This window comes from Onychostruthus taczanowskii, unplaced genomic scaffold (genome assembly GCF_017590055.1).
Source record: "Onychostruthus taczanowskii isolate IOZ18803 unplaced genomic scaffold, ASM1759005v1 scaffold84, whole genome shotgun sequence".
NCBI lineage: Eukaryota > Metazoa > Chordata > Aves > Passeriformes > Passeridae > Onychostruthus > Onychostruthus taczanowskii.
Window position 1 is genome coordinate 3,413,227 of NW_024506332.1, and position 27,863 is coordinate 3,441,089.

Here is a 27,863-nt window from a genome sequence, read left to right on the forward strand (position 1 = left end):
TGCAAGGCTCGGTACCTTGTCTCCGGGCTGGGGACGCATCACGGACACGCGGTCGTAGCCCTTCCTCAGCAGGACCCAGAGGGCATCCAGCTTCCCCTGCAAGGACAAAACATTGGGGGGTTTGGATCCCCTGGGCCAGGAGCAGCACCCAGACCCCCAGGCTGGGCCCAGGACAGGCTGGGGGACAAGGCTCTCTCTCACAGACACCGCTGGGGTTCTGGCTCAACAGTCAAGATTATTGATTTGATCCAACCCTCTTCATCTGAGCCTTGGTCTGTGAAGAAATCAGTACCCTGAGATTTGTAGGGATTTCTGGGATTTCTGCAGATACAGAATTCCTGCCTGTTGTATTGTCTGCAACAGGCAGTATTTATTAATGTTCCCATGATTATTTTCCCAGTGCTCTGAGTGCTGGGATATTGGAGCAGAACCACGAGCACAACCTCTGCCAGCAAAATTCACTGCACCTGCAGAGATAAGGCACTCTGAGAATGCACAGAGTTACCCCTTGGTGCACACCTGTTTTCTGCAGGTGAGAGCATCAAACCTGAGCTCCTGGCTGGATCCAGGAGCTCCTGGATTCCCCATCTCCACTCCTCCCTGGAAACGAGGACTGCAAAACTCTGCTGAGGGCAGGAATGTCTGGTGGAAGTGTTCTGGGACACTTAATGGTGGAAATTAAGGATTAATGGGTGGAAATGTGAGCTGGGCAGCTGGTTCTCCTGCTCGGGGTGTGGGAACCCCGATGTGTGAGGCCAGAGCTGACACTGGGGGTGTTTGGGAGCTCTGTGTGACCCCAGGTGTCGAACCAAGACTCCTTTTGTGGGGCAGAGCCCTCCTCTTCCCTTCCCAGGGACCCAGCAGGGCCACAGTCCCCTCGGGGATCTCGATCCTGCTGCTCAGCCAAAGGTGCAGAGCTGGCCTGGGGCTCGCAGGGACACGCGGCTGGAGGCAGACACGTGGAATGGAACTCCTGTGCAGAGGATGTGGGGGAAAGGCTTCCCAAGGTGAGAGCCAGGAAAGTCTGGGATTCTCAGAGGAAGGAGCAAGAAACTCCTCTGTCAGATCCTTCTGCATTTGGACACAGAACTCCTCGGAGCTGAGGGAAACCTCCCTCCTGCTCCAATCCATCTTTCCTCTGCAGCAGAGCTGCTTGAAGCTCTTGATCTCCTGTCCACCCTGACAGCTTTAGAAATAAGCACCTTTTTCTTCCATTTCTCCTTTAGGAAAGCAGAGGCAAAGCGACAACTTTCCATGGAACAAATTTAAAAAAAAAAAAAATTCCTTTTCACTCTGCAGTCCCAATTTCCAAGAGCCTACCATGATTTCTTGGGAAAAGCCAAGAGCTCCATCTTTGGGAGCCTCTGAGACATCTGGGTGGAAGAGAGGGAGTGTGCATCATGGAAAGGATGATGGCTGGAGAAATGGAATGGCAAGGCTTTGTCTGGAAGCAGAAACCCTCCTTGCTCTCCACGGATGGGCTGTGTCTCCGTGTCTGGAACTGCTCCACAGCTCCAGCACGAGGTCACTTGGATGAAAAAAAAAACCCCAAGGTCTGAAGGCAAAAAAAGCCTCGAGTCCTGCTAGATCTGAAGCCCAAAGAGAAGAAACACAGGGCAGATGACAGATGGAGGAGTGCACGGCTCCAGCCCTGGAATTTCCTCTGAATTCAGGGTGAACTCAGCCCTGCACTGACCCTGAGTTACCTCGGTGCTCCTGGGACCTGCTGGGCTCAGGCACAGGCACCTTTGGAGCTGTCTGTGAGCCCAGCTGGCCACAGCAGCTCTGGGGACACAGACAGGAGGGACAGAGGCTGGAGAAGTGCCAGGGCCACACGGCCAGGCAGTGCTGGAGTGGCTGGGATCCACCTGGGATCCTCCTGGGATCCACCTGGGATTCACCTGGGATCCACCTGAGCTCTCCCTGGAGAGCACCACTGGTTGCTCCAGCCTCAGGCTGGGCTCAGCCTCTTGTTCCAGGTAACAAGGATGAGAGGAAACGGCCTCAGGTTGTGCCTGGGGAGGTTTAGGTTGGATGGTGGGAAGAATTCCTTCACTGCAAGCCTGGAAAGGCCTGGCCCAGGCTGCCCAGGGCAGTGGTGGGGTCCTCATTCCTAAAAAACCTGTGGCAGTGGCACTCAGGGCTGTGGTTTCACGGGGAACGTGGTGGTGGATGAGGATCCTGCAGAGCTTTTCCAAAATTAATGATCCTGAGGCTCTGATTCACTTCCATCCACGTTTTGTGCTGCCCCTCCCTGTCAGCTGAACCGAGGGTTTGGTGAGGTCCTTAGGAAGTTTTCAGATTTGTCATTCCCCTGGGATTATCTGCCCTGGCTTTTCAGACAGCTGAAATGACATTTTAAAAGCAGGATAATCCAGCTGGCACCGTGCTGAGGAGCAACAGCAGCAAATCAGAATAACAACAATAATAACCCCAATCTGTTAAGTGTCAGTAGACACATTTGGTAGCAAATAAATCTCTGGAGCATTAAAAAAAAAAAGCAATCTATCCACTCTCAGCTGTCTACCTACTTACAGACATGACTCTGGGAAGACTGAAAAATAGAGGGAAGAAGAACTCCATCATAAAAGGCAGAATATTCTAAGTAGGGGCAGTGCAGTGTGGAGAAGACCAGCAAGATGACTGGTCCTAAAATGTGAATTTCCTGGCTCTTCACCAGGTTCAAGCACCCTTGCTCCTGAAGTTCAATTCCTTGCCCTTCCCCTCCACCCATGATTTTTTTTTTTTTAAAGCAGTTTGTCACAGCCATGTTTATCTGCTTCCCAAGGGGTGCTTCACCCAGCCCAGGGAGGGGTGGAAATTCAACATCTGCTTTATCCACGGTGCTCTGGGAGCGTGGGCATGAGGGAAAATTCAGGGGGACCATCAGGAGACATTTCAGTGGGTGAGCTCTGGGAAGTATCCCCCCAAGCAGTGCTGGGAGCCCCTGTGTTGTTTTACAATGCAGGATGGATCCCAGCCAGTGCTGCCCTGGCTGAGGGTCCCAGGCTGTTCCCACCTTCCCTGCACATCCATCTTCTGTGCTCACACCTCCAGGACACGGCTCCCTGCCAAGACTGAGCATGGATTTTGCCAGGTTTGCTCATTCCTCACTGCCCAGGGAGAGCAGCAGCATTCCTGCTCCTCAGGAATGATCCTGCTGGGTTTGCTGAGCGCTGCTGGCTGCCCACGAGGGAAGGGTTGGAGTTATCCTGTCTCCATCCTCTTGCTGGGTGCAGCTCAGTAAAGGGTGTGGTGGCAATTAATAATTAGGTAAATTCTTCTCCAGGCTGCTAAATGCTATCCAGCTGTGGAACACTGCAAGGTTTTGGGAGTATTTGAATTTTGCAGCATTTTGGGCTGGAACTGACCCTGTCCTGTACACAATTGGAATGGTAGATAAGAGAGAGGCTTCTAAAGGAATTAAGAATATCACCCATGAGATGCTGCTAACACTTGTAGGCACCATTGTAACAGAATTCTTGTTGTTATGAAGCAAAAGCTGTTCCAGAGTCAGAACTGAACCTCAGCCCTACATACACTGAATCCTCTCTCCAGGCCTCTCTTGAGCTTTGGAGAATTTCCATCCTGGACACAGATCTGCAACAAACCCCATTCCTCTTTTCAGAGCTGATTTCCAGCATGAAGAACAAACCCTGAAAATTCACTGAGAGTCAGCAGAGGGGGAAGGGGAGAAACTCAGCAGAACCTTCTGTGGGAAGGGACCCAGCTCTCCAGGAATGAGCTCAGGGGGCTGCACCCTGCCTGAGCAGCTCTTTGGGGCTCTTTGTCCCAAAATCAGCATTTCTGCCAGCTCAGCTGCAAAAAACCCCACTGTGCTGTGTCCTGGCTGGATGAGCTCATTTCCAGGAGCCAGCAGAACCTCCCAGGTGGGCCTGGGGTGTTTTCCAAGGGCACTGATGCAAAATGACAGCTCATTTTGGGGACATGGGGCAGCCCTGTGGGTTTGGGGTGGGCTGAATTCCCCACTGGAGCTCAGATTGGGGTGTGGATTGGGGTGTGCTGCATTCCCCACTGGGAACTGGGATTTCCCTGTGGGTTTGGGGTGTGCTGCACTCCCCTCAGAACTGGGGCTGCCCCATGGGATTTCCCTGTGGGTTTGGGGTGTGCTGCACTCCCCACTGGAGTTGGGATTGTCCTGTGGGATTTCCCTGTGGGTTTGGGGTGTGCTGCACTCCCCTCAGAGCTGGGGCTGCCCCGTGGGATTTCCCTGTGGGTTTGGGGTGTGCTGCACTCCCCTCAGAGCTGGGGCTGCTCCCTCCAGCCTGTCCCCTCAGGGACACACGTTGAAGCCATTACAACAAATGGCTTGTTGGGAGGCTCTGGTTATGAGATGATAACCTTCCAGGGGGAAAAGAGAGAAGGTGCTGGACCCAGTCTTCAAGGAGGCTCACGTCTGGGATCCTCAGAAACCACCTGAGCTGCCATCCTGGCCCTGGCTTTGAAGCTCTGCAGGGTCAGGGCTGAGGAGAGCCCAGACACGAGGCTTGCCCTGGCTCCTTGGAGAACCTGGAGCAGCCAGAGGCAGTGCAGGGAGCTCTGCAGGCTGGGACATCTCCCATCTGCTCTGACCCCACGGCTGCTGCTGGGCAGGGAGGAAGCAGGACAGCCAAACCTGTGTTTTCCTTCAGGAAAACCCTTCCTCATTCCCCAGAACACGACTCCCAAAGCTGAGCAAGCAGAGGGGCAACTCCCAGAGCCCCAGGTGGGCACAGCCACTGCAGCAGCCTTGGGATCTCAGCTCTGTGGGCAGATCTCACCCTGGAAGTGAGCACAAATCACAGCAAAAGGAGCTGCTGCTGCCACCCGGGCTCACCTTGATGGGGGAGTACCACCTGCGAGGGGACGAGGGCCGGCGCATGCTGCTGCCCAGGTTCCTGGGCTCAGGGAACTCGTACTCCTGCTCTGGCATCTTCACCCTGGCGTTCTTGGCCTTCTCCAGCTTGGCACCTTCCTCCGTGGAGCCCTTTTCCCCCCAGCGCACCTGGACGGAGGGAGCAGGGGCAGGGTCAGGATCAGGATCAGGATCGGGGTCGGGGTCAGGGTCAGGATCAGGATCAGGGTCAGAATCAGGGTCAGAATCAGGGTCAGAATCAGGGTCAGAATCAGGATCAGGATCGGATTCAGGGTCAGGATCAGGGTCAGTGTCAGGGTCAGGATCAGGATCGGGGTCAGGGACGGGGTCAGGATCAGGATCTAGATCAGGGGCAGGATCAGGGTCAGGGACAGGGGCAGGGTCAGGGTCAGGGTCAGGATCAGGATCAGGGTCAGGATCTGGATCAGGATCAGGGACAGGGTAAGGGTCAGGATCAGGATCAGAATCAGGGTCAGGATCTGGATCAGAGTCAGGGTCAGGATCTTGATCAGGATCAGGATCAGGATCTGGATCAGGGTCAGGATCTGGATCAGGGTCAGGATCCGGATCAGGATCTGGATCAGGGTCAGGATCTGGATCAGGGTCAGGGTCAGGGTCAGGATCAGGGTCAGGGTCAGGATCAGGGTCAGGGTCAGGGTCAGGATCTGGATCAGGGACAGGGTAAGGGTCAGGATCAGGATCAGGGTCAGGATCTTGATGAGGATCAGGGTCAGGATCTGGATCAGGGTCAGGGTCTTGTTCAGGATCAGGACAGGGTCAGGCTGTGCCACCCCTGCTGCAGGAACAGCCCTGCCTCTGGGTGTCCCCAGCTGAACAGCAATGCCCAGGCTGGGAGGTTTGTTTCTAGACTGCAGCCCAAATTCTGAGCTTGTCCTTTGTGGTGGTTTAAGAGAAATGTGGGAGTGGGGAACTTTTCAGGAGAACTAAAGCCATCTCCTGGTAAATTGTGTGGCAGTGCTGCCCTGTGTCCCAGGCACGGACCAGGACGTTGCTAAACTCCAGAAATCTGTGTTTGCCTCTCAACTATTCCCACACAAAAATGACCTGCACTCCTAAAAACCTCAAGAAGTTTGTGCCTGTCTCCTGAGTGCCCTGCTGGGGGGCTGTGCCCAGACCTGAGCCCTGATTTCCTCACCTCCATCCGTTTGATGCCGCCCACTCCTCGCCCTCCGTAGTAAGAGGCATCCACTGTTGGCCACTTCTTCTTTGGCAGCCCATCATCATCTTCCTCCTGCAAAACAGCAGCAGGGGTGGCACTGCCAGGGGGAACGGGCAGGGATGGAAGGGATGGGAAGGGTTGAGCAGGGATGGGAAGGAATGAACAGGGATGGAAGGGATGGGAAGGATGGGAAGGGATGGAAAGGAATGAGCAGGGATGGGAAGGGATGGGAAGGAATAAGAAGGGATGGAAGTGAATGAACAGGCTTTGAAAGGAATGAGATTTTGGGATGGGAAGAAATGAGCAGGGATGGAAGGGATGGGAAGGGAATGAACAGGGATGGAAGGGATGAGCAGGGATGGGCAGGGATTAACAGGCTTTGACAGGAATGAGATTTTGGGATGGGAAGGGAATGAGCAGGGATAGGAAGGGATGGGAAGGAATGGAAGGGAATGAACAGGGATGGAAGTGAATGAACAGGATTTGAAAGGAATGAGGTTTTGGGATGGGAAGAAATGAACAGGGATGGAAGGGATGGGAAGGGTTGAGCAGGGATGGGAAGGAATGAACAGGGATGGGAAGGAATGAGCAGGGATGGAAGTGAGTGAACAGGATTTGAAAGAAATGAGGTTTTGGGATGGGAAGAAAACAGGGATGGAAGGGATGGGAAGGGTTGAGCAGGGATGGGAAGGAATGAACAGGGATGGGAAGGAATGAGCAGGGATGGAAGTGAATGAACAGGATTTGAAAGGAATGAGATTTTGGGATGGGAAGGAATGAGCAGGGTTTGAAAGGAATGAACAGGGATGGGAAGGGATGGGAAGGAATGAACAGGGATGGAAGGAATGAACAGGCTTTGAAAGGAATGATATTTTGGGATGGGAAGGAAATGAACAATCCCAGGCTGCCTTGTCCTTGCAGGGCAGGCCCAGTTCTGGTCTGTCCCTTGTTCTTTTCCAGAGGATGAACACTTGTGAAAGGACAATGTTTCATAATATAAACACCACACCTGGAAGGGACAGGCCAGCTCCAGCAGGAATGAGATTTTGGGATTTTTCACCTCTGCCACCCCTTGGTGACATTCAGATATTGGTGACTTAACAGATCAAGAAAATTCCCTTCAGTTTATTTAAAATGAGCCTGCTAAAGCTCCAGTGAAATTCAAGGTGTTTTAAGTTCTCTGTTGCACTCTGTAAGGTCAGAGTGTACACTTACAGTGACTTTCCCTTTAATTTCTACAGTTCAGGCTGTGAACTGGCAAAGCAGAAAAGCAGAGTTCATCAAAAACGTGAAGTATTTCCTGTGAAAAACGTGGAGAGAGAAGAAAAACGGTCCCTCTCTCTTTTTTCTTCTTCTTTCTTTAATTTTTCACAGGGATTTGGCCAAACTCCAAAACTTAGGAGCTTTCCAAAACTGGAAAAGCCAAAAATACTTTGAAATTGAAACTCCCCATCAGGAAAACTGAAAAACTGGGTGGGGAAAAAAAAAAAATCCAAGAAAAACTCCGGTTTTCACGGCAACCAAAAGCAATTTCAGTTTATCAAAACACAGAAACTGGGCTGCAAAATGTGTCCTGACCCAAGGGAAGGGTGAACAACTGGTCACAAGTACCAGGTTCTTCTCTTTAGAGCTGACCTCTCTCTCTGGCCCCAGGCAGAGCTGCTGAGGCTCTTTGCTGCAACCCAAGAACTCAATATCTCTGCATGAAGTTTGCCATGAGGACTTTTCTTGTTAAAAAAAAAAAAAAGAAAAAAGAGAAAAAAAAAAAAGAAAAAAAAAGTGGAAGCAAAGCCATCTAAATATTTTCCTTCAGCAATTCTCTTTCTCTCCCTTCAGCTCAACACAGACTGGACTTCTCACAACAGGAAATACCAAGGTTTAGGAAATTTTTCCCCAAAAGCCTTAAAAGCCCTGGGAGCCCAGGACAGCAGCACACGCACAGAGAGGCAGCAGCACACTTGACAAACAAAGGAGTCACAAGTTTGCTGCAGAAGGAGCCTGTTTACATCTCTGGAAGGGCAGGGCAGGTTTTGCAATACAAGAAAAAGCCCCCAGCAGCCTCATCCTGCACCCTTGGCTGCGTGGCTGAGGGAGGGAGGGCAGGGAAATGGGAGGGAAAAACCCCCCAAATCCCTCACCCAGCACCCCAACTTGGGAGCCAGGCATGGATTCTCATTCCCTGCCAGCCTCAGGTGGATTTTCCTCCTGGGGTTGGTACCTGAGGAGCTCCAGCTCTGACCCAGCTGCAGCACCAAAAGCAGCCCCAGAAAATCCAAGTGCATTTAAGGATGCTGGAAATTGACTGTACTGAACTTGGCAGCTTTCCACCCCCAAAATCTGCTTTAGATGGAGCTAGAGTTTCTTTTAACGAGGAAGAAGAAGCAGGACAGAGCTGCATTTCACAGTCAGGGATCCAGATCCAGAAGTGCTGGATTGCAGAAAACAAAGATCTGTGTTTATCTCAGAGGCCAGGCTGGGCTCTGGATAGTGTGACCCTGACCTGAGGGAACCTCATCTGTGGGTAACACAAGGATAATTCAGACTCCACAAGGGACATCTGAACCACTCAGGGTAAGAATTCAAACGAAATTTGGCCAGATATTAAAAAAAAAAAGAAATTGGACAACTTACCCCTCTCCCCACCCTTATAATTATTTTCCCAGTTGTCTCTGCAGTGCCTGAATTTTGTCAGAATTCAGCATTTATGGAGAGCTCTGCCTGCACCAAGGGCTGAGCCACGGCACGACAATCATTTCTCTGTGTCAGAGATGTTCTCATTGAATTTTAGCGTTGAGAGAACACAGAACAAACCCAGCTGTCCTCAAGGCTCCTTTCTGCCCCTTCTCCCACCACTGGAGCCATTCCCAAATCCCATGGGCACCTCTCAGCTGCCTTGTGCCACTTTGGGAACACTTTGCTGCTCCCCTCCTGCTGGGGAAGGTTTTGCTTGGTGCCTCTAAAGGCTCCCCAGAATTTTCTCCTCTCCAGCCTGAACAACTTCAGCCTCATACAAGCTCATCCTCGAGGCACAAATGTTTCTCAGACCAGCCTTTGGTGGCCTGGATCACCACAGAAATTCCACATTTGTCCTGGCCCAGATCCTTGGAGGTGCTGCCTGAGGTGAAGGCTCCAAGAGCTGCTTGTGGTGAAAGGAGGATTTGAGCTGCTTCCACTCCAGAGCTCTGACACTGAGCTGCAGGAAGGTGAAATTCCCATCAGCTCAGGGCAATCAGCACCAGGATGGGATTAAACCAACCCCCACAGCCCCTGCGCTGCTCTGCATGTTTCACATGAAACTGGCCATGAGGCTGAAATTTGGCCATGGAAACTGAAATTTGGCCATGAGGCTGAAATTTGGCCATGAAACTGAAATTTGGCCATGAGGCTGAAATTAGGCCATGAAGCTGAAATTTGGCCATGAAGCTGAAATTTGGCAATGAAACTGAAATTTGGCCATGTAGCTGAAGTTTGGCAATGAAGCTGAAATTTGTCCATGAAGCTGAAATTTGGCCATGAAGCTGAAGTTTGGCCATGAATCTCCACCCCCCATGGTGTAATACCTGCATCTCTCCTGTTGCCAATAACAGCCCCCCCTTTTTTCTTTGCCTGTCTCTTGGAAGGTTCCTTTTCTCCTCCCATGTTTCCACAGCTCACTGTAAAGAGGGGGTACAGGGAAGGAGAAGCACTGGCACACCTCTAGGACCTGGCTTCCTTGCAGGAATAAATGGATTTCTACAGAAATTCCCATCAGATCCTTTCCCTGGAGCTGGTGCTGCCGTCTCCCCAGCACGGCTCTGCAAAAGGAGCCAGGAAAACAATTTGGACAAGAATAATGAACAGCAGTAATTGAACAGGGGGAAGGTGGTGGAACAGAAGGATCTCCAAGGACCCTCCCATGATAATAAGTGAGGGTTCCAGCAGCTCTCCAAGCAGCTGGGTGTCCTTTAGCATTCTCTGTCCTCTGGATGCTGTGGGAGAGATCAGAGCCCAGCAGCCAGAGAGGATCCAGCTGAGCAGGGAGTGCAGCCCTGAAGTCCCCCAGGACAGCTAAAACCCCTCAGGGTGTGTGCCAGAGCTGCCCCAGCACCTCCTGTGAGTGTTTCTGTGCTGTGTGTGGCTAAGAGGAGATCAGACATGGGAATTATCCCATTACAGCCTGGTTGGTGGCTTGGCTCTGGTGCCAGGCCAGGGGTGGCCGTGGATGCTGGGTGACAGCAGCAGGGAAAAAAGGGACTGAGGGCTGAGCAAAGGGCAGGCTGTGGGCACCTCAGTGATCTCCTGCCTGGCTTTGCCAGGCTCCAGGGGCTCTGTGTGCTTGATTGCTGCTGTAGGAGCACGTGGTGCCTGCACAGATCCAGCTGTGGGTTCCCTGACTGCAGCCACTCTGTCCAGGACTGGCAGCAGCAGAACCTTGGCCTGGCCAGGGAGTGAAGAGGGAACTGTAGGAAGCTGCAGAGCCTTGCAGCTGGGGGTTTTTGCTGTGTTTTGAGGATGGGTAGCTAGAGCAGAACCAGCTTCAGCCTTGTGGTGAGCCTCTGCTCTGAGCTGGGCAGAGCTGTGCAATAAGCCCAGCCTAAAGGTGGTGGGGCACAGCAAGAAAAGCAGCTGTGCCCTCCTCCAGCAGGGCTAGAAACAGCCCTGCTACTCACTGCAGGTAGAAAAACGTGGTTTTGATCCACCTTCAGTGACTAATCCAGGCCAGAAAGGTGCTCCTGCCTCCTCCAGGCACTCACCTCTTCCTCTTGGCATTAACTCAGACCTTGCTGGCCTAAGTGAAAGCAGCTGTCCTGCCCTGGCCCTCACCCTCAGCATCCTCAGCATCCCCAGCTCCCCGAGCAGCACAGCGGGAGCTGACAACATTTGCAACTTCTGAATGAATTAATTGGGAGTTTCTGGCCAGGGCTGATTTCCTTCCCCAGCACTGAAGTGTCTCACAGGGCCTCTGAAGCAGAGTTCAGTGAAACCTTTGACAGCAGAGGCTGCTTCCCCTCCTTGTTAGAGTGTAATGCATTCTCCTTCCTCCTGTGGCCTTCAGCTCCCAAACCTGCTGATGCAAGAATTCCTTTTTTTTTTTTTTCCTTTCCCTTTTATGGCCAAGGATTTTGTGAGAAGGAAAGAATCCAACTGTAACCCTGCTGCTGAAGGGACCAGCAATCCCTCCTGCTGGAGAGAAGCAGCTGCTGGAGTCCTGCAGGGTAGGGGGATAGCTGCAACACCTAAAAAAATGGATTACAGAAAATCAACTCCATCTTCTATTCATTTAGAGCAAAATAGAAAATCTCAAGGCTTCAATCTTCTGAGAATGCAGCACACCATGTCAGTCCCACTCTGTGGAGCAGCCTCTCCAGCAGTAAATGCACCACAAAATGCATTTTTCAGAGCTGCTGCTAGTTTGTCACTAGTGGGAAGCTCTTCTGTCTGGGGAAAAAACCAGTGCAAGTCACAGCTGCAAAAAATCAGCTGATTTCTGAGCACTGCCCTGATGCTGCACAGCTTCTAAAATAACACAAATGACATTTTCCTTTCTTAAAAAGCCTTTGGCTGCTGAATGGCTCTGGGCTATCTGAGCTGGGGGAGTGCTGTGGTGGGAAGCACAGGTGGAATGGTGCCACTGGAGCAGCTGGCACATGGTGCAGGTGGATGTGCCACCCCTGGCAGTGTCCCAGGCCAGGCTGGACAGGGCTTGGAGCAGCCTGGGAGGTGTCCCTGCCCTGCCAGGGGGTGGAATGGGATGAGCTGTGAGCTCCCTTCCAAGCCAAAGCAATAGCAAAATGATCTTGTCTGAACTGCACACACAGTTTCTGTGCTATCACTCCATTTTTGAAGCCTTTTCCAAGGTCTCAGGTCAAACAAGGTGTTTACTTGAGGGTGGGCACCCTTAAATTCAGAAAGATCCAAGTTTTCAGCCAATAGATTTCCAACAATCCATGAGTGCTGTAACCAAACCCTGCCATGCCCAGGCCCCCAAAGAGGAGAACAACACCCAAAAAAAATGTCCAGATCCCCTCCTGGATGGGTGAGGCAGCAGGGAAAGCACATCCTGCTGAATGCCAATTTTCAGTCACTCTGCAGGGCCCTCTCAGGGTACCACCAAAGCCTGGACAAGTTGAATTTCAGGCTGCAGCTGTGATTTTTGCAGAGACTGCTCTGCTTTTGCAGCACTTACTGGGCTGACAAAAGACTTCCTTATAGGTGACACACTCTTCCCTCTTAGGGGATGCAATTTCCCCCTCCAGCTCTTGGCCAGGGAGCCAGCATTCCAGAGTGATGTCTTTTAATTAATTTCAGCAATTTGAATCCCTTGGCCTGGAGGCATGTGTGATGCAGAACAAAGCATGTGCAATTTGAGGTTCATATTTTCCTTTTCATTCAGAGGACAAGAAGCTGACAAAGCTGGTGGGTTTTCACCCAGCCCAAACAAAAGTCTGCTCAGGGAGATGGAGCTGCAGAGAGAGGGTCCCAATGTGAGCCCCCCTGGCTCTGGGAATGGTCTCATTTGGATTTTGCTTCAGGCCTGTCTGAAGTGCCCCAAGGTGGAGGTTCCAGGAGAAGCAAGGCTGCAGTCTGCTCCTTGCAGAGCCCTGAGCTTTCCTGACCTTGGCTCAGCCCCTCTCCCTGGGCCAGGCTTAGAGCAGACAGCCCCATTTCACCAACTTTTCCACCTGCAAGCTGAAGCAGGCCCTGGATTTGTCTCCAGAAGCAGAAAACAGGGCAAGCTACCCAAGCAGATCACCCAGACACAGAGCTAAGGCTCGTTCTGCTGCCTGCTTAAGGGAACTGATCCAAAGGCCAGTGAAGAAAATGGAAAAAGTTCCCTTTGGCATCAGAGTGCCCTGCACAGAGCCCAGGGATGCAGGGAAATCCCACAGGGAAAACCCTGGGACTCACTGTGTGCTCAGACAGGAGCACACACACAGAGGAGAAGGAAAAGCGGGCTCAGAATGGTGGCACAGCTTTAACCCTTCATGGCAAGGCTCATCTAAAACCTGTAAGCAGAGTTAAGATGGAAGCTTTAGTGTTGATTTAGCATTTTTTTGGATTACTCTCCATTAAGACCTCCCTGGCTTGTGCAGCTCTGCCAGTGCCCAGAGGATTTTGCTGGGGGTTTAAATCTCTCTGAATGTGCCTCACACAGCCCAGGAGCTTCCTTTTCCCACAGCTCCAAGGGCTCAGCACTCCTGCCAGGGCTGGTTATGGATCCCAAACCACCAAAATCATTACCCTTCCAGGAAGGCAGCTCAGCACAAGTTTAGGCTCCACTAACTCAGAGTTAAACACAGGCTGAAGGGCTGTCCCTGTGTGAATCACAGCCTGGCTGCTCTGGCCAAGTGAGGAGGGGTTGTCTGAGCTGTCCTTTCCTACCTGTGAACCCACAGATTTAATCAGCTTTCCTGGGGTGGTTTAATCAGCTTTCCTGGGGTGGTTTAATCACTTTTTCTGAGGAGACTGAACAGAACATTGTCCTCAACACGGAGCAGGGGTCAGGGTCACTCACCTCGCTGTCTTCTGCAGGAGGTGGGGGAGGCTCCTTGATGATCTAGAAGGATTAAAGAGAAAGAGAACCATAAATTGATGCTTTGTTCTTCAGCACCACTCAGATCCACAGGAGAAAACAAGAGGATGTGCTGCTGGGACACCTCTGTTAGAACCCAGTGTGCTCAGGGGGTGGCTCTGGGTGCCTCTGTCACTCAGGGTGTCACCATCACATTTTCTGGAAAAATCCCTTCGCCAGGATTTCTCTCCTGGGAAGCTGAGAAGCCTCAGAGAAAAAGGAAAACAATAATTATCTCATTTGCCTCTCCTGTGTTTTGCTGCTTTGGAATGTGGTAGGTGATTGTTTCTTTGGTTTCATGTGAATTGTTTTTACTTATTGGCCAATTACAGCCAAGTTGTGTCGAGGCTGTGGAAAGAGTTTTCATTAGTATCTTCTAGCTTTCTGTCTGTATCCTTTCTGTATCCTTTAGTCTAGTTTAGTATAGTTTTAGTACAGCATTCCACAATATAATATAATATAATATAATATAATATAATATAATATAATATAATTAATATAATATAATATTAGCCTTCTAAGAACATGAAGTCAGATTTATAATTTCCTCAACAAGAAAATACAAGACAGGGGGAGCAAAAGCCCTGCCACAAAGCCATTCCCAATGACAGCCCCACACTCACACTGCTCACAGGGTGACTCTGCCCTGTGTGAGGCCAAAGAAAATCCCAAATCTGATATCCCTGAGTCTCCTAACTCCAGCAGCTGCTGGCTCACATTGATGCTTCACCTGAGCAGCCACAGAAAATCAGCAGCTCCTTCTGCTGCATTCTGTACTCGTGTGCAGATCCTGCCTCAGGTCATTTCCAGTCTGAACCAAGCAAAAGAAAAGAAGCAAGATGCCCTGGGGAAGGTGCCAAGCAGTGATAACCCCCAGCCTGTCCCCTAGACCATTCCTCCCCTCTCATTCCAGGGGGCTCTGCCACCTCATAAAGCTCTTCCCATCATCAGGTTAATACAGCTCACTGCCATAAACTAAAAAATACAAATATATAAATATAAAAATAAAAATATAAAAATAGAAAAAATAAAAATAAATATAAATATAATATATACACAGATATATGGCTCACTGAGGTTTCTACTGAAGCAAGCAGGGTGAGGCTGCAGCCTGCTCCAGGATATTCTCCATAGAAACCATTTCAGTTGCTGTGGGTGTGAGGCCATTATTTCATGCAGAAACTTTGCATCCAGGGCTTGGCAGGCAGCTGGCTGCCAGCAGAGCATCCAAGAGCAACAGAGAGGTTTCCAAGGGGAGGGCAGTGACACCAGGCACGTCCTGGTGCCCCTCACCCTGGCCTGCCATGGCAGTGCCACCCCCAGGCACCAGGGGAGGTGACACTGAGTGTCCTGAGCTGGCTGTCAGGGCAGAGCTGCCCTGCCTTGGGGGACACATGTGTGGGCTTCAAAATCACCCTAAAATAAAAATAGAAACAAAAAATAAAAATATAAAACATAAAAATAAAAATAACATATAAAATATAAAAAATAAAAATATGAAATATAAATATGAAATATAAATATAAAATATCACAATGAAATTAAAATATTAAATATAAAAAATAAAAATAACATATAAAATATAAAAAATAAAAATATGAAATATAAATATGAAATATAAATATAAAATATCACAATGAAATTAAAATATTAAATATAAAAAATAAAAATAACATATAAAATATAAAAAATAAAAATATGAAATATAAATATGAAATATAAATATAAAATATCACAATGAAATTAAAATATTAAATATAAAAAATAAAAATAACATATAAAATATAAAAGTAAAAACATGAAATATAAATAGAAAATATAAAAATAAAATATTAAAATGAAAAAAATATTAAATATAAAAACAAAAATAACATATAAAATATAAAAATATAAAATATAAATATAAAATATAAAACTATTAAAATGAAAATAAAAATAAAAATACAGTCCCAGCCAGGAACAGCTTGGCCATTTAAATGCAGAAAGGGAAAATCTCAATCACATTAAAGGCCCTGAAGATATAAATATTTACAGCAATTCCTCTCACTCGTGTTTTTCTTCCTGTGATGAGCTCACTGTTTTTATTTTGCTCTGCAGAGCCCGAGTCATGCAATGCTCCATTAATGAGGAGCATGTGCCTCAGGCTGGGGAGGAGACAGGGCTGGAGCAGCCCAGGGTGCTGGGCTGTGCCACCACCTGCTCCTGGCCACAGTGACACTGTGACAATGAGCAGAAACCATCAAAACCGTGAAAATGAGCAAAAATGATAAAAACTGTGACAATGACCAAAAATGGGGGAAACTGGGACAATGAGCAAAAATGGTGAGAATGATAAAAAAATGGTGAAAGCTGTGAAAAATGACCAAAACCAATGAAAGCTGTGAAAATGACCAAAAGTGATAAAGCTATGAAAATGGCCAAAAATGATAAAGCTGTGAAAATGACCAAAAATGATAAAGCTATGAAAATGGCCAAAAATTACCAAAAATTACGAGAACTATGACAATGACCAGAACCACTGAAAACTGTGACAATGACCAAAACCAATGAAAGCTGTGAAAATGACCAAAAATGATAAAGCTATGAAAATAACCAAAAATTACGAAATCTCTGAAAATGACCAAAAATTACGAGAACTATGACAATGACCAGAACCACTGAAAACTGTGACAATGACCAGAACCACTGAAAACTGTGACAATGACCAAAACCAATAAAAACTGTGACAATGACCAAAACCACTGAAAACTGTGAAAATGACCCAAAGTGATAAAAAATTGTGACAGTGACCAGAAACTATGAAAACTCTGACCAAAAATGATGAAACACAGATGAGGATGTGTGCCCAGGGAGGTTTGCAGTCCCCATCCCTGGAGGTGGCACTCAGTGCCCTGTGGGGATGAGCCCCAGGCTGAGCTTGGTGACCTCAGAGGTCTTTCACAAGCTGAAGAACTCTGGGATTCTGTGCAAAGTGGACGAAAAGCTGTCTGCAGGAAAGGAAATGCTGGATATCAGCATCATCAGAGGTGTAAAATGGAGACACCATCTCCTCTGTGTCCCTAGACACAGCAAATACTAAATAAGACAGAGCGTTCAACGCACCAAAAGATCCAGGAGACATTTTTGGATTAATTTTGGTCAGTTTGAAGGGTGGCATTTGCCAACAGACCTCCTTTGGATCCAAATCCCTGAGCACAAACCCATCAGACACTGAGAAAATTCCGATATCTGATCCAAAATGTACCTGCTGGACCTCCTGGCTCCCTCCTGCAGCATCCCCTGGGCTCCAGTGGAGTTCCTCTCATTGACATTGGAATGAATCAGAATAAGCCATCCAATTTTGGTCCAGCTAAGCATCCAAGCACAACTTCTCAGCCAGTATCAGTGCAGATTACACACTTGGAAGTGAGGAGATGGCTGTTTTCCATACATTTGCATTCCTTCCCATAGGCACACACGTACACACAAACTGGGTGACTTCTGTAAACAGATCAAGTGTTTTCTATCACAGGCCAAGAGGGGGAAAAAAGGACATTCCTCCCATTTTTGAGTGCTTTGCACTTCAAGAGCAAATGAACTGCCCGTAAGTTGGCAGCAGGGATTGGTTAATTTGGACAAGTCTGGAGATGGGGGAGTTCAGTCTCATGTGCCTTTGAGCCTGAACGACCTTCCAAAGTTCAAGTCTTACAAAAAAAAATAAAATTAAAAAAAAAAATCTCATTTCTGACTCGCTGCCCAGGCCTTCAAACAGCACAAAGCTTTTCCTTCTCTCCTTTGGATTCTTACAGCTACAGCTCTGTGTGCATGAAATCCTTACTCTGGGGCACTGAGACCCTCGTTTTGGGGCTCTGAGACCCTTCCTCTGGGGCTCTGAGTCCCTTGTTTTGGGACACTGAAACCTTCATTTTGGGGCATTGAGACCCTCATTCTGGGGCACTGAGATGCTCATTTTGGGACACTGAGACCCTTGTTCTGGGGCACTGAGACCCTCATTCCGGGACACGGAAGGCAGTAAAGCCAATGGCACCCTGGTGCCATCCCACAGCACTGGGCCCAGGAGGCCCACAGGCCCCAGGCACGCTCAGCACAACAAAAACCAACCCAAAAGACTGAAAAAGGCCATCACGGGGACCCTGTGAGGACACAGCCCACATGGCCACCTCGTCCTGGGCCCAGACGAGCCCCGGGGGCTGCTGGAGGAGCAGCTGGGAGCGCGCCAGGCCCAGCGCGGCCTGGTTTGCCTTGGCTTGGCAAGGCCGCGCTGTTTGTCCATCAGTCCTTGGGTGAGCCCAAGCCAGCCCTGGCACTGCTGGGTCTCCTGTGTTTGGGAGGAGAACACAACACTTTGATGCCTTCAGTTTTAGCTTTTGTACTTCTCGCATTCTCCGCTGTAACTCTGAAACTTCACGTTAGGTGTTAGTAGGTTCTCTTCACAAAACAATCCCCTCACAGCTGGACAATCAAAGACAACCTTACCCAAAAAGCACAAACAACAGCAAAGAGAAAGGGGTAAGCCAGGGGGCTGAGACTTCATCACCTGGAGCTGTAATTGGACAACTGAACCCAAGATGTAGATGAACCAAAATTTATAAAAGTGTAAAAACTCATGACCAGGATCCATCTTGGGTTCAGCCTGGGTGTAGCCCTGGCCAGGCCCTTGTGCTGCCCAAGGTGTGTCCTTTCAAGGTCTTGCAAGAAATACTTATTTTGTCCATTTAGCTCTGTCAATTCTGTTCCAGGTTCAGCCCTGGGTCTGCTCTTTAGGTGAGGAACACCTGAGGACAAAGGTGAAGGACAGGTCCCTGTTAGCTGAACTCCAGATCCATGGAGAAGCAGCTGTTTCTGATGGATTACCCAGTGGCAAAGCTCAGGAATGCCATTAGCCACCTCCAGGAAGGTTAAAAACATTGGGAAGGATGAATTTTCTGTTGCCCTGAAATTTCTGTAGCCATTCAGTCACAAGAAAGCAGAGGCTGAGTCCAAATTTTGCATATTCCAGGAATGTGTCTGGGATGTTTTCCGCCCTGGGAGCCCAGAAATCTCCACCAGCTCTGTGTCCAGCAATCCCACAGAGACTATCCCTGCAGTTTTAGATGATAAATTGGGGCAATATGTTTCTTGTCAGAGGAGCATATCTGCTTTAGGATGGGACAGATCATCATTTAAAACGAAGCAAACAGTACAAAATAAGAAATAAAGGACTTTGCCTCTAATTAGGACTGGAGTTTGGAAGCATGCTGTTAACTGGGCAGATTATTTTTGTCCTTAATTACCTTCATTCTTCTGGAAAACACCGAACATATATTCTTGCTGTCTTAATAAACAAGGATTTTTAATAGCATTAACCATGATCCATCTGACTAATTTCCTATTTTTCTCCCCCTTACATATTTATAGTTTTGACCTCTCAGTCCTGTGACTGCTTCATATTTGAGGTATGAGTTGGGTAAAGGAAAATTTCCTTTTTATTTCTGTCATATCTTCTGTGTCTTCTCCTTGGAGATCTGCTCTAGACTTCAAAGCTAACACAAGCAGGGGCCTGTCCCAATTTCTTCAGCTGCAATAAAACACAATCTTCTCCTTAGAGACAGAAATGAAATTTTATAGAAATGAAATTTTATAGAAATGAAATGCCTTTTCTGGGCGAAGGAGAACCACGGTGGCCACCTGGAGCTGTGCACAGGAGCCCTTGCCCTCACTCACTGACTCCTGGGGAATTTTCTGAGTGATGCTGTGCTCCCTTCTCCCCAGAGCAGCACAATTGAGAGGAGCTGTGCTCATGGGAGAGGGTGGGAATCAGAATCCAGGGATCTTTGTAAGGAATCTCCATCCATCCAGCCAGCAGGGACCCTGCCATTTTATAGCTCTGCAGAGCCTGTGCATTTCCTCCCCTTCTCTTCCACCAGTTTAGCCATGTGGTTTTAATCTATATTTTCTGTATTTTCTCCATCCAGCTTTTTGTTTCCAAAACTTCTGGTCAGCTGCAATACAGAGAGCCAAACAGATTGCTGGGTTCTTCCAAGCTTACTTCCAGAAAACAGCTTTAAAGTTAAAAACTGCTGTTAGATGCTCAAATACCAACACCTCATTTATCTGCCAGCCACACCCCTGCATCTAAAATCACTGTAGTATGAAAATGAGCGAGGTGGGGCAGATTTTGTGGGCAAATAACCCAGCCCAGCCCCTCAGGCCACTCTGGATGGCTGCACAAGGGAGGCAAAGGTGTGATGGAGGAGCACCATCCCAGCCAAGGGAGACCATCCCAGTGAAGGGAGACCATCCCAGCAAAGGGAGACTATCCCAGCAAAGGGAGACCATCCCAGTGAAGGGAGACTATCCCAGCAAAGGGAGACCATCCCAGGGAAGGGAAACCATCCCAGTGAAGGGAAACCATCCCAGTGAAGGGAAACCATCTCAGCAGAGAGAGACTATGCCAGCAAAGGGAGAACATCCCAGTGAAGGGAAACCATCGCAGTAAAGGGAGACCATCCCAGTGAAGGAAGACCATCCCAGTGAAGGGAAACCATCCCAGCAAAGAGAAACCATCCCAGTGAAGGGAAACCATCCCAGTGAAGGGAAACCATCTCAGCAGAGAGAGACTATGCCAGCAAAGGGAGAACATCCCAGTGAAGGGAAACCATCCCAGTAAAGGGAGACCATCCCAGTGAAGGAAGACCATCCCAGTAAACTGAGACCATCCCAGCAAGGGGAGACCATCCCAGCACAGCCAAGCCTTCCAGCTATTACACTAATTCTGCCTTCACTGTACATCCAAACACTCGAAGCTGCTCCGTTCCCAACATGTCTCCTTCAGCCAGTTTTGGAGGTTTATTATCTCTTTGGCTTACACGAAAAGCTATTTGATTTATATCACCATTAAACCTGAGGCTCATGCTGGCCTCCTGCCCAGGACAATTCCAGCCCTGGGCAGCTGAACAGCCTCCTGCACACTCGGTTCCTGCTGTGGATGTCTGCATTGGGCTCAGGAAAGAGGAGGGATGGGAGGACAAGCAGTGCCTGGGGGCAGCCAGGAGCTGGGATCTGCTGGGATGTGCTGCCTGGCAGACCTGCTCAGCTCAGGAAAGGTGTGGTCACCCCTCTGGAGGTGTCTGTGTACTGGTTTCCTTCTTGCTATCCTTCTTGTTATGAGCACGGTGCTGGGGAGTTCAGCACAGCAGAATTGTTCCTTTGTTTTCTGTTATTCAATGAACCTCCTACAACCTTTGGAGAGGTTCCTCCTGCCTCCCATGCTTTTGTAATATCCTGCACAGGTATCCAGGGGAATTCTGCCTGTGCTGGTACATCAGGCACAGCAAAGAGTTATTATTGTTCTGATCTACTAAGCAACAATTGCCTCTACTGTAAACCGAGTGGTGAATTCCAGACTTCACCCCAGAATCCTTCTGAGACCAATAAACTTGGATGCATTTGGAAACAGCATTCCTTCATGGATGAGTGCCAAGGAGATACTGGGCTCCAGATAAACCTCCAGAGTGAGTCTGTTGACTCCAGTCCATTTACTCCAGGGATGAAGCTGGCTCAGTGTCTTTCCTGAAGAACTGCTGGATAGTAATGACTCCTATTCAATTAAAAAGCACGCCAAGAGGAATTTCAGGGTTTAGAAATGTGCTTGTCGCTCAGAAACAGATTTATACTTGGTAAGAGAAGAGTTTGTTGTGTTTTTTTTCCCTTTTCCCCCTGACACATCCCCAATTATCTCGGCGACGTCCCTGGGCTGGAATCCACGGCGATGTCTCCGGGTCTGCGGTTTGGTTATTCGAGGTTGGAGCTCTGGGCTGTTGTGCAAGGCAGTTCCTCTGCCCTCAATTCACTTCTGACAGCACTGCATTCCTCCCCGTGCCACTTCCAGAGCAGGCAGAGCTCTGCTGGGCTCCCTGTCCTCATCCCTGACAGGCTGGGCTCTCCTGCACGGGTTTATCTTTGATTTCACAGCATTTTGGGGTGAGCAGTGCACAGGGAGGCATCCTGGCTGCTAACCCCCTGCCAAACACACTGCATGCCCTCCCAGAGAGGTGGAAGAGATTTCCTACAGCCTCTTGGAATAAAATCTTTCCAACAGCTACAGGGAAGTGTTTGACTACATTGGAAAAATATCAGTGAGATAGTCCCCACTTGCAGACCTTGCTAGGAGGGAACGTGGGAGGTAAAGGAGGAGAGTGAGGAAAAGCTTTTATCCGCAGCAAACAGTTTAAGTGGAGAATTTAAATCTGGAAAATATTAAGCTTTTAAAGTTTCATGTGGACCAGAGACTCCCTCTCTCTGCTGCACCCACCTTGCTTATCTGGACTATTTTTCACACTCAGGGCTGTTACATGACCACTGTCCTCACATGATTCCACTGCAGCAGAGCCACGGTGCCTTCATGACAGCTCCACATCCCCTCCATGCCCTGCTGCTTTTATTTATGCCTTTTTCTCACCAGCTTCATCCTTCTGCTTCACAGAACCTTAAACGAGCAGCAGCACTGAGAGCATTTTCCCTCTATCTCCCAGTGCTCCAGATCCCAGTCTGCACAGGGCACATCTCCTCTGACTTCCATGCAGATGTGCCAACAAAAAGCTGGCCCAGCTCCCTTGGGAACGTGCCATCTAGTTTAGGCAAATAACTCTGAGCAACCTACCACGCTGCTAATCCTCTGGCCAATTTTAAAACCAGGTTTTTTTTTTTTTTTAATTGTTCTGAAAGTCCAAATAAACATTTTTTCCATTCTGGTTTTCATCCTGGGACAGAGGTGCCAAACTACTGTGAGGAGAAGCATTTTATCCCCATTTTCAGCCAGGAACAGAAATAGACAACTGAGATTTTTCCTGCAAGATTTCCATCCTCGCTCTGGATAACACATCTCAGCCCAGAGTGGCTCCTGCAGTGTGTGGCTGCAAAGCTCCCTGCCCTGCACTGCAGGTTTGCTACAACACGGTGCAAATTTGCAACACCAGGTCTGGGATTTAAAACCAGGAATAATGATGGTGACCCAGAAACTGGGGCCAGTCTAGGCAGCCTCAAAAGCAGCTTCTGCAAGGTGACACACAGCCAGTCACAAACCCAGGCTCCAGTCCTGCTGGCATTTGTGTGTCCCTAATTCTTGTTCTATATTTGAAGCACAAACAAGACCCAAAACAAGGGCAGAGCTTCCCTGCATGATGAGCTCCAGGGAAATGAGCCCTCACCCTGATCCTGGCTGGGAAAGGCAGAGCCAGGGCTCAGCAGGGATGCTCAGGGTGGGACAGACACACAGCAGTCACGGGAGATGAGAGCTCATCTCCAGTCCTGTGATTTCCTTCTTGCCTCCCTTCTCCACTGTTTTTTATCCCGATTTCTCTCTGCCTTTTAAAGCTTTAACTCTGTGATTGTGCTGCTGGACTTCTGTGAAAGGGCCTGGAGGAAAGACAATGCCCAGGGAAGCACAGTCACACTTCCACTGTCACTGTGACATTCAAAGTGCTTTTCAGGCACGGTGATCCAGGAAACACAGCTCATCTTGCAAAAATCTGGACACCTAGCCATGGCTTTTCCTTGCACCCGAAGCAGAACCAGGACTCCAGTGTGGGGAGTCCTTGATCAGCCCTGCCCTTCTACAGGAGCCTGCCAGCATGGGTTAGAAAATCCACACCAAGCATGGCAATGAATTCATTTCTGCAAACTATTTCCATTTTGTGACCAAAACACAAGGCTGAAAGGCTCCTGAGAAGGTTTGGGTGTTTTCAACATGGGTCTAATCCATGGCTGGGCAGATGAAACAGGAGCCCAAAGCAGAGGCAGCAGTGGCAGAAACTCTGGGATCAGTCCTGTGGACAACTCTGCCTCCTCCCCTTCATTTCCTACTGAGATGCTGCTGGTGATTTGTGTCACTTACCACGGTGCAGCAGAGGGGCCAGAACCACCAGAGCAGAGCCAAGGCCAGCAGGAGGAAGAGGATTTCCTCCCCTCATTTCTTACGGAGATGCTGCTGGTGCTGGTGATTTGTGTCACTTACCACGGTGCAGCAGAGGGGCCAGAACCACCAGAGCAGAGCCAAGGCCAGCAGGAGGAAGAGGATCAGCAAGGCGATGGCCAGGATGGTCCCGTCGGACTGGAGAGAACACAGAGAGCACAGCGTGGGACACCTGGGACACCCCTGACACCTGGGACACTGGCCTTGGGATGCTGTCCTCACACATCCCCCGTGCACCCTGCCCCCAGCTGTGTCCCCAAGGCCCCTCTCTATTTGCTGCCATGTTATATGATGTTATTATTATTATTATTATTATTATTATTATTATTATTATTATTATTATTACAGGCATGTAGCTGTCAGAGCAGGTGCAGCTCTCCCCTCTCCTCACACAGGGAAGGTGGCACCTGCCCTCCCCAGCACCTCCCTGCACAGAGGCTGGGATCTCCTTGCCCTCACAGGTTTGGCATCATTGACATCATGCATCTTGTTCTGACCCCTGCACTTACACCAAACACTTAACGAACACAGAGAGCACAGCGTGGGACACCTGGGACACCCCTGACACCTGGGACACCCCTGACACAGAGCTGTCCTCACACATCCCCCGTGCACCCTGCCCCCAGCTGTGTCCCCAAGGCCCCTCTCTATTTGTTGCCATGTTAATGATGTTGTTATTATTATTATTATTATTACAGGCATGTAGCTGTCAGAGCAGGTGCAGCTCTCCCCTCTCCTCACACAGGGAAGGTGGCACCTGCCCTCCCCAGCACCTCCCTGCACAGAGGCTGGGATCTCCTTGCCCTCACAGGTTTGGCATCATTGACATCACGCATCTTGTTCTGACCCCTGCACTTACACCAAACACTTAACTCGGGTTAAAATTTATGTAACATTCCCCGGAATATTGAGGTGAAGGCTTAAAGAAAGATTTGAAGAAGAGCTCACAACACAGTCATGGAATCATGGGGTGGGTTGGGGTTGCAGGGACCTCAAAGCCCACCCAGTGCCACGGCAGGGACACCTGCCACTGCCCCTGGCTGCTCCAAGCCCTGTCCAGCCTGGCCTTGGGATGGGGCAGCCACAATCCTGGCAGGGTTTCACTGCAGTCTGAGCAATTTCCCTGCAGCTCTTCCCTCCTGCAGCCCAAACGTGCCAGATGTCAGTGTTAGAGCTGACTCCAAACTTGCAGAGATCTCCAGGGCCCGTGACCCAGGTCCTCCTGCTCCTCTCAGCTGTGCTGACTCAGAGCAGCTCTGCCAGGAGCTTTCCAAGAGCTCTGAGCATCCAGCACAAGGACACACAGGGAGTTTCCTCACCATTAACTCCAGAAGGTCCCCTCCTGTCAGGCTGGGACACTTCTCCCAGGTCAAACCCATTTTCTGCAATTCTCCAGTGCTGATCAGCACTGCAAATGCTGCCCAGCCCAAACGTGCACCACTCCTTGGTGCTCAGCTTTAACCCACAGCAGCTGTGCCAGCCTCCCTGAGCTGTGCCAGGACCCTGCTGCTCCCAGACCAGCAAGGCCTGACCTAAACCTCTCTGAGATGTCCCTGCTGCAGGAGCCAGGCATCCAAACCCCCACCCAACGTCAGGGCCACGGTGCCAGACTGGGGACAGGCCAGGGACAGGCTGACCTGGTGGGTGAGAAATGTGTGCCTGCTTGAATCCCTGCAGCCCAAGGATCCCCCACCCTTCCAGGACACAGAGTAATGGAAGAACAATCAGGTTTGAGAACGTTTTCCAAACCCTCTGCTGGTGCAGAAGGAATTTCTGGAGAACTTGGACCAAGACAACCTGATCTTTGTCCAAGAGCACAAACAACATGGGCTGAGGAGAGAAAAACAAGAAGGATGGGACTTCATAGTAACCTAAAGCTATAACTGGACAATTAACTGCAATATGCAAATGGAGCAGAACTTATAAAAGTGACAGACCCCGTGACAGGTCATGCATTTTGGGACCATTTTGGTTCACCTTGGGTTCATTTTGTGCCCATTTTGGTTCACCTTGGGTTCATTTTGTGCCCATTTTGGTTCACCTTGGGTGCAGCCCTGGCTGGGCTCTTGTGCTGCCCAAGGTGGATCCATTGAGGAGATCCTTTTCATAAATCCCTGCTTTATTCTGTAACCCTGCTCTAGCTCAGCCTTCCCAAGGCACAGACCAGGAGCCTGAGGTGTTCACCAAAGGCTTGGCCACGTTGTGGCACACCCAAAATGTCACATTGCCACACGTTCAAACTCCCCTTTGAGGGGGGCACGTGCTTCACAGCAGGCAGAGGCAGCCTGGCAGCCCTGCTGCTGCTGGGACACACACCTGGAGTCAAATCCCAGCACCCCCAGAAGCATTTCAGGAGCCACAACTTACACAGTGCGTGCTGGAGATGATGACAGAGCTGGAGATGAAGCTCAGCCCATCGTTCATGCTGACTTGAAGAGCTGCTTCCCTGGAAAAAAAAAAAACCAGAAACAAGTCAGGGCAGCTCATGCCCAGCCCTCTGTCTGACGCCCTGGGTGCTCAGAAATCCTCTTGTACAGATAATTCCCACTGCTGCCTGTGCTCCAGAGCACAGCTGGCATCGAGCACAAGAGGATGGCAGCTTGGAGAGAAAAAACAGAAAACCAAAGAGAAAAAAGAACTCAGGGCGGAGATCCAGCCCCCTCTCCCCATGGGCAGAGAGTTCAGCTGGCACTGAGCATGAGAGCATGGCAGCTTGGGATCCAAATGGGATCCAAGGAGAAAACCAGAACTCAGGGAGGAGATCCAGCTCCATCTCCCCAAGGCAGGGTGAATATTGTGCAGAGAAACATACATGCCAACTTCCCTGAGCACAGGTGCTGGGCACAGCAGGTAGGTGTCCTCCACCACGAAAGGCTTCTCATCTGGAGAGGGGAAAGATGGGATTAGTGCCAAATCACTCACACAGGCCTCAGAGAGCAAGTTTAAGTGAGGGTTTTCCTTGCATTGATGCATAAATGGGATGGGGGATGAGGAGCTGCCTCGTGTGTGAGCCACAGGGTGTGAGGGTGTGGAGCTCTCTGGAAGGTCAGAGGACAGGGCCACTCTGGGCAGGGGGACAGCTGCAGCTGCAACAGAGATATCCAAGTTAGGATATCTGTACATTCAGATATCTCTACATTCCAGAATTTAGGATATCTGTACATTACATAATTTAGGATATCTGTACATTAGGAAATCTGTACATTAGGATATCTGTACATTACAGAATTTAGGATATCTGTACATGACAGAATTTAAGATATCTATATGTTAGGATGTCTATACATTAGGATATCTGTACATTACAGAATTTAGGATATCTGTACATTAGGATACATGTACATTACAGAAGTTAGGATATCTGTACATTAGGATATCTGTACATTAGGATATCTGCACATTACAGAAGTTAGGATATCTGTACACTAGGATACATGTACATTACCGAAGTTAGGATACCTGTACATTATGGACAATTTAGCACTTTAATTACCAGAAGCATCTGAACCTCAGCTACACCTTCCAGCCTGAATTACACTGGTTTCAAAAGTGATGAGATAAAGTACCAGGAGGCCTGGAGAGCACTGGGTGCTACTCCTGCTCTGCAGAGTGGGCTCAGAGCTGCACCAGCAGACACTGGGGCACCCCAGGGGCTGCCCAGCCCATGTCCCAGCTGCCTGCCTGTGCTGTGCTGCACATCTGCTCCCACGGGGCTGTCCTCAGCCTGATTTATGAGCAGATCATGAACCCCCGTGAATTTATCACGTTGTCTCAGCGCACACATGCCAAGAAAATGAAGATCAGTGTCTTGTTTTCTCTTTGCTGAGGAGAGGAGGCCAAAGGCTGCTCCGTGCCAGCATCCACAAAACAAAAGCTGCTTCATCCTGCAAGGCCTTTTACTCACCTCTCCTTAGGTTTTTGTTTCTCTTTCTCTCCCTGCTCACTGCCATCAGTCCAAGCCTCTCTAGAAGGTTTATCAGCTCTGGGTGAGCTCCAGGCTGGCCAGGCTGGCTGCAGGCACAGATCAGTTTTGTTTGGAGAATGTTTTGTGTTTCACCACAAAAATGGGCTGTGCTCTGAACAAAGGAGCATCCATTTGGTTTGCATAACTCTGGCCCATCTGACTCCTGCCTGAAAACTCACCCAGGGAAAGCAAACAGAACAACACTTCTCATCTCCTGCTCTGCTGCAGGACAGATTTCTGCATCCCAGAGAGGGGCTGGCTGGATAAACCCCCCCAGATGACCCAGACTGGCCAGTCCTGGGGCCTGGGCAGCGTGCAGGAGGGTCAGTCCTCCCACAA

General features: G+C 49.5%; 1 protein-coding gene across 1 annotated transcript in view; it reads right to left on the reverse strand.

Moving 5' to 3' along the window:
- Window positions 1-27,863, reverse strand: part of ANTXR1 (ANTXR cell adhesion molecule 1) — a 62,118-nt gene that overhangs the window by 4,974 nt on the left and 29,281 nt on the right. Inside the window, exons 11-17 of the mRNA XM_041424751.1 lie at window positions 26,373-26,442; window positions 25,928-26,006; window positions 23,603-23,698; window positions 13,552-13,593; window positions 6,033-6,128; window positions 4,838-5,005; window positions 16-96 (exon numbers count right to left, since the gene is read on the reverse strand). Coding sequence (XP_041280685.1) covers window positions 16-96; window positions 4,838-5,005; window positions 6,033-6,128; window positions 13,552-13,593; window positions 23,603-23,698; window positions 25,928-26,006; window positions 26,373-26,442 — 632 coding nt within the window. The remainder of the gene's footprint in view (window positions 1-15; window positions 97-4,837; window positions 5,006-6,032; window positions 6,129-13,551; window positions 13,594-23,602; window positions 23,699-25,927; window positions 26,007-26,372; window positions 26,443-27,863) is intronic.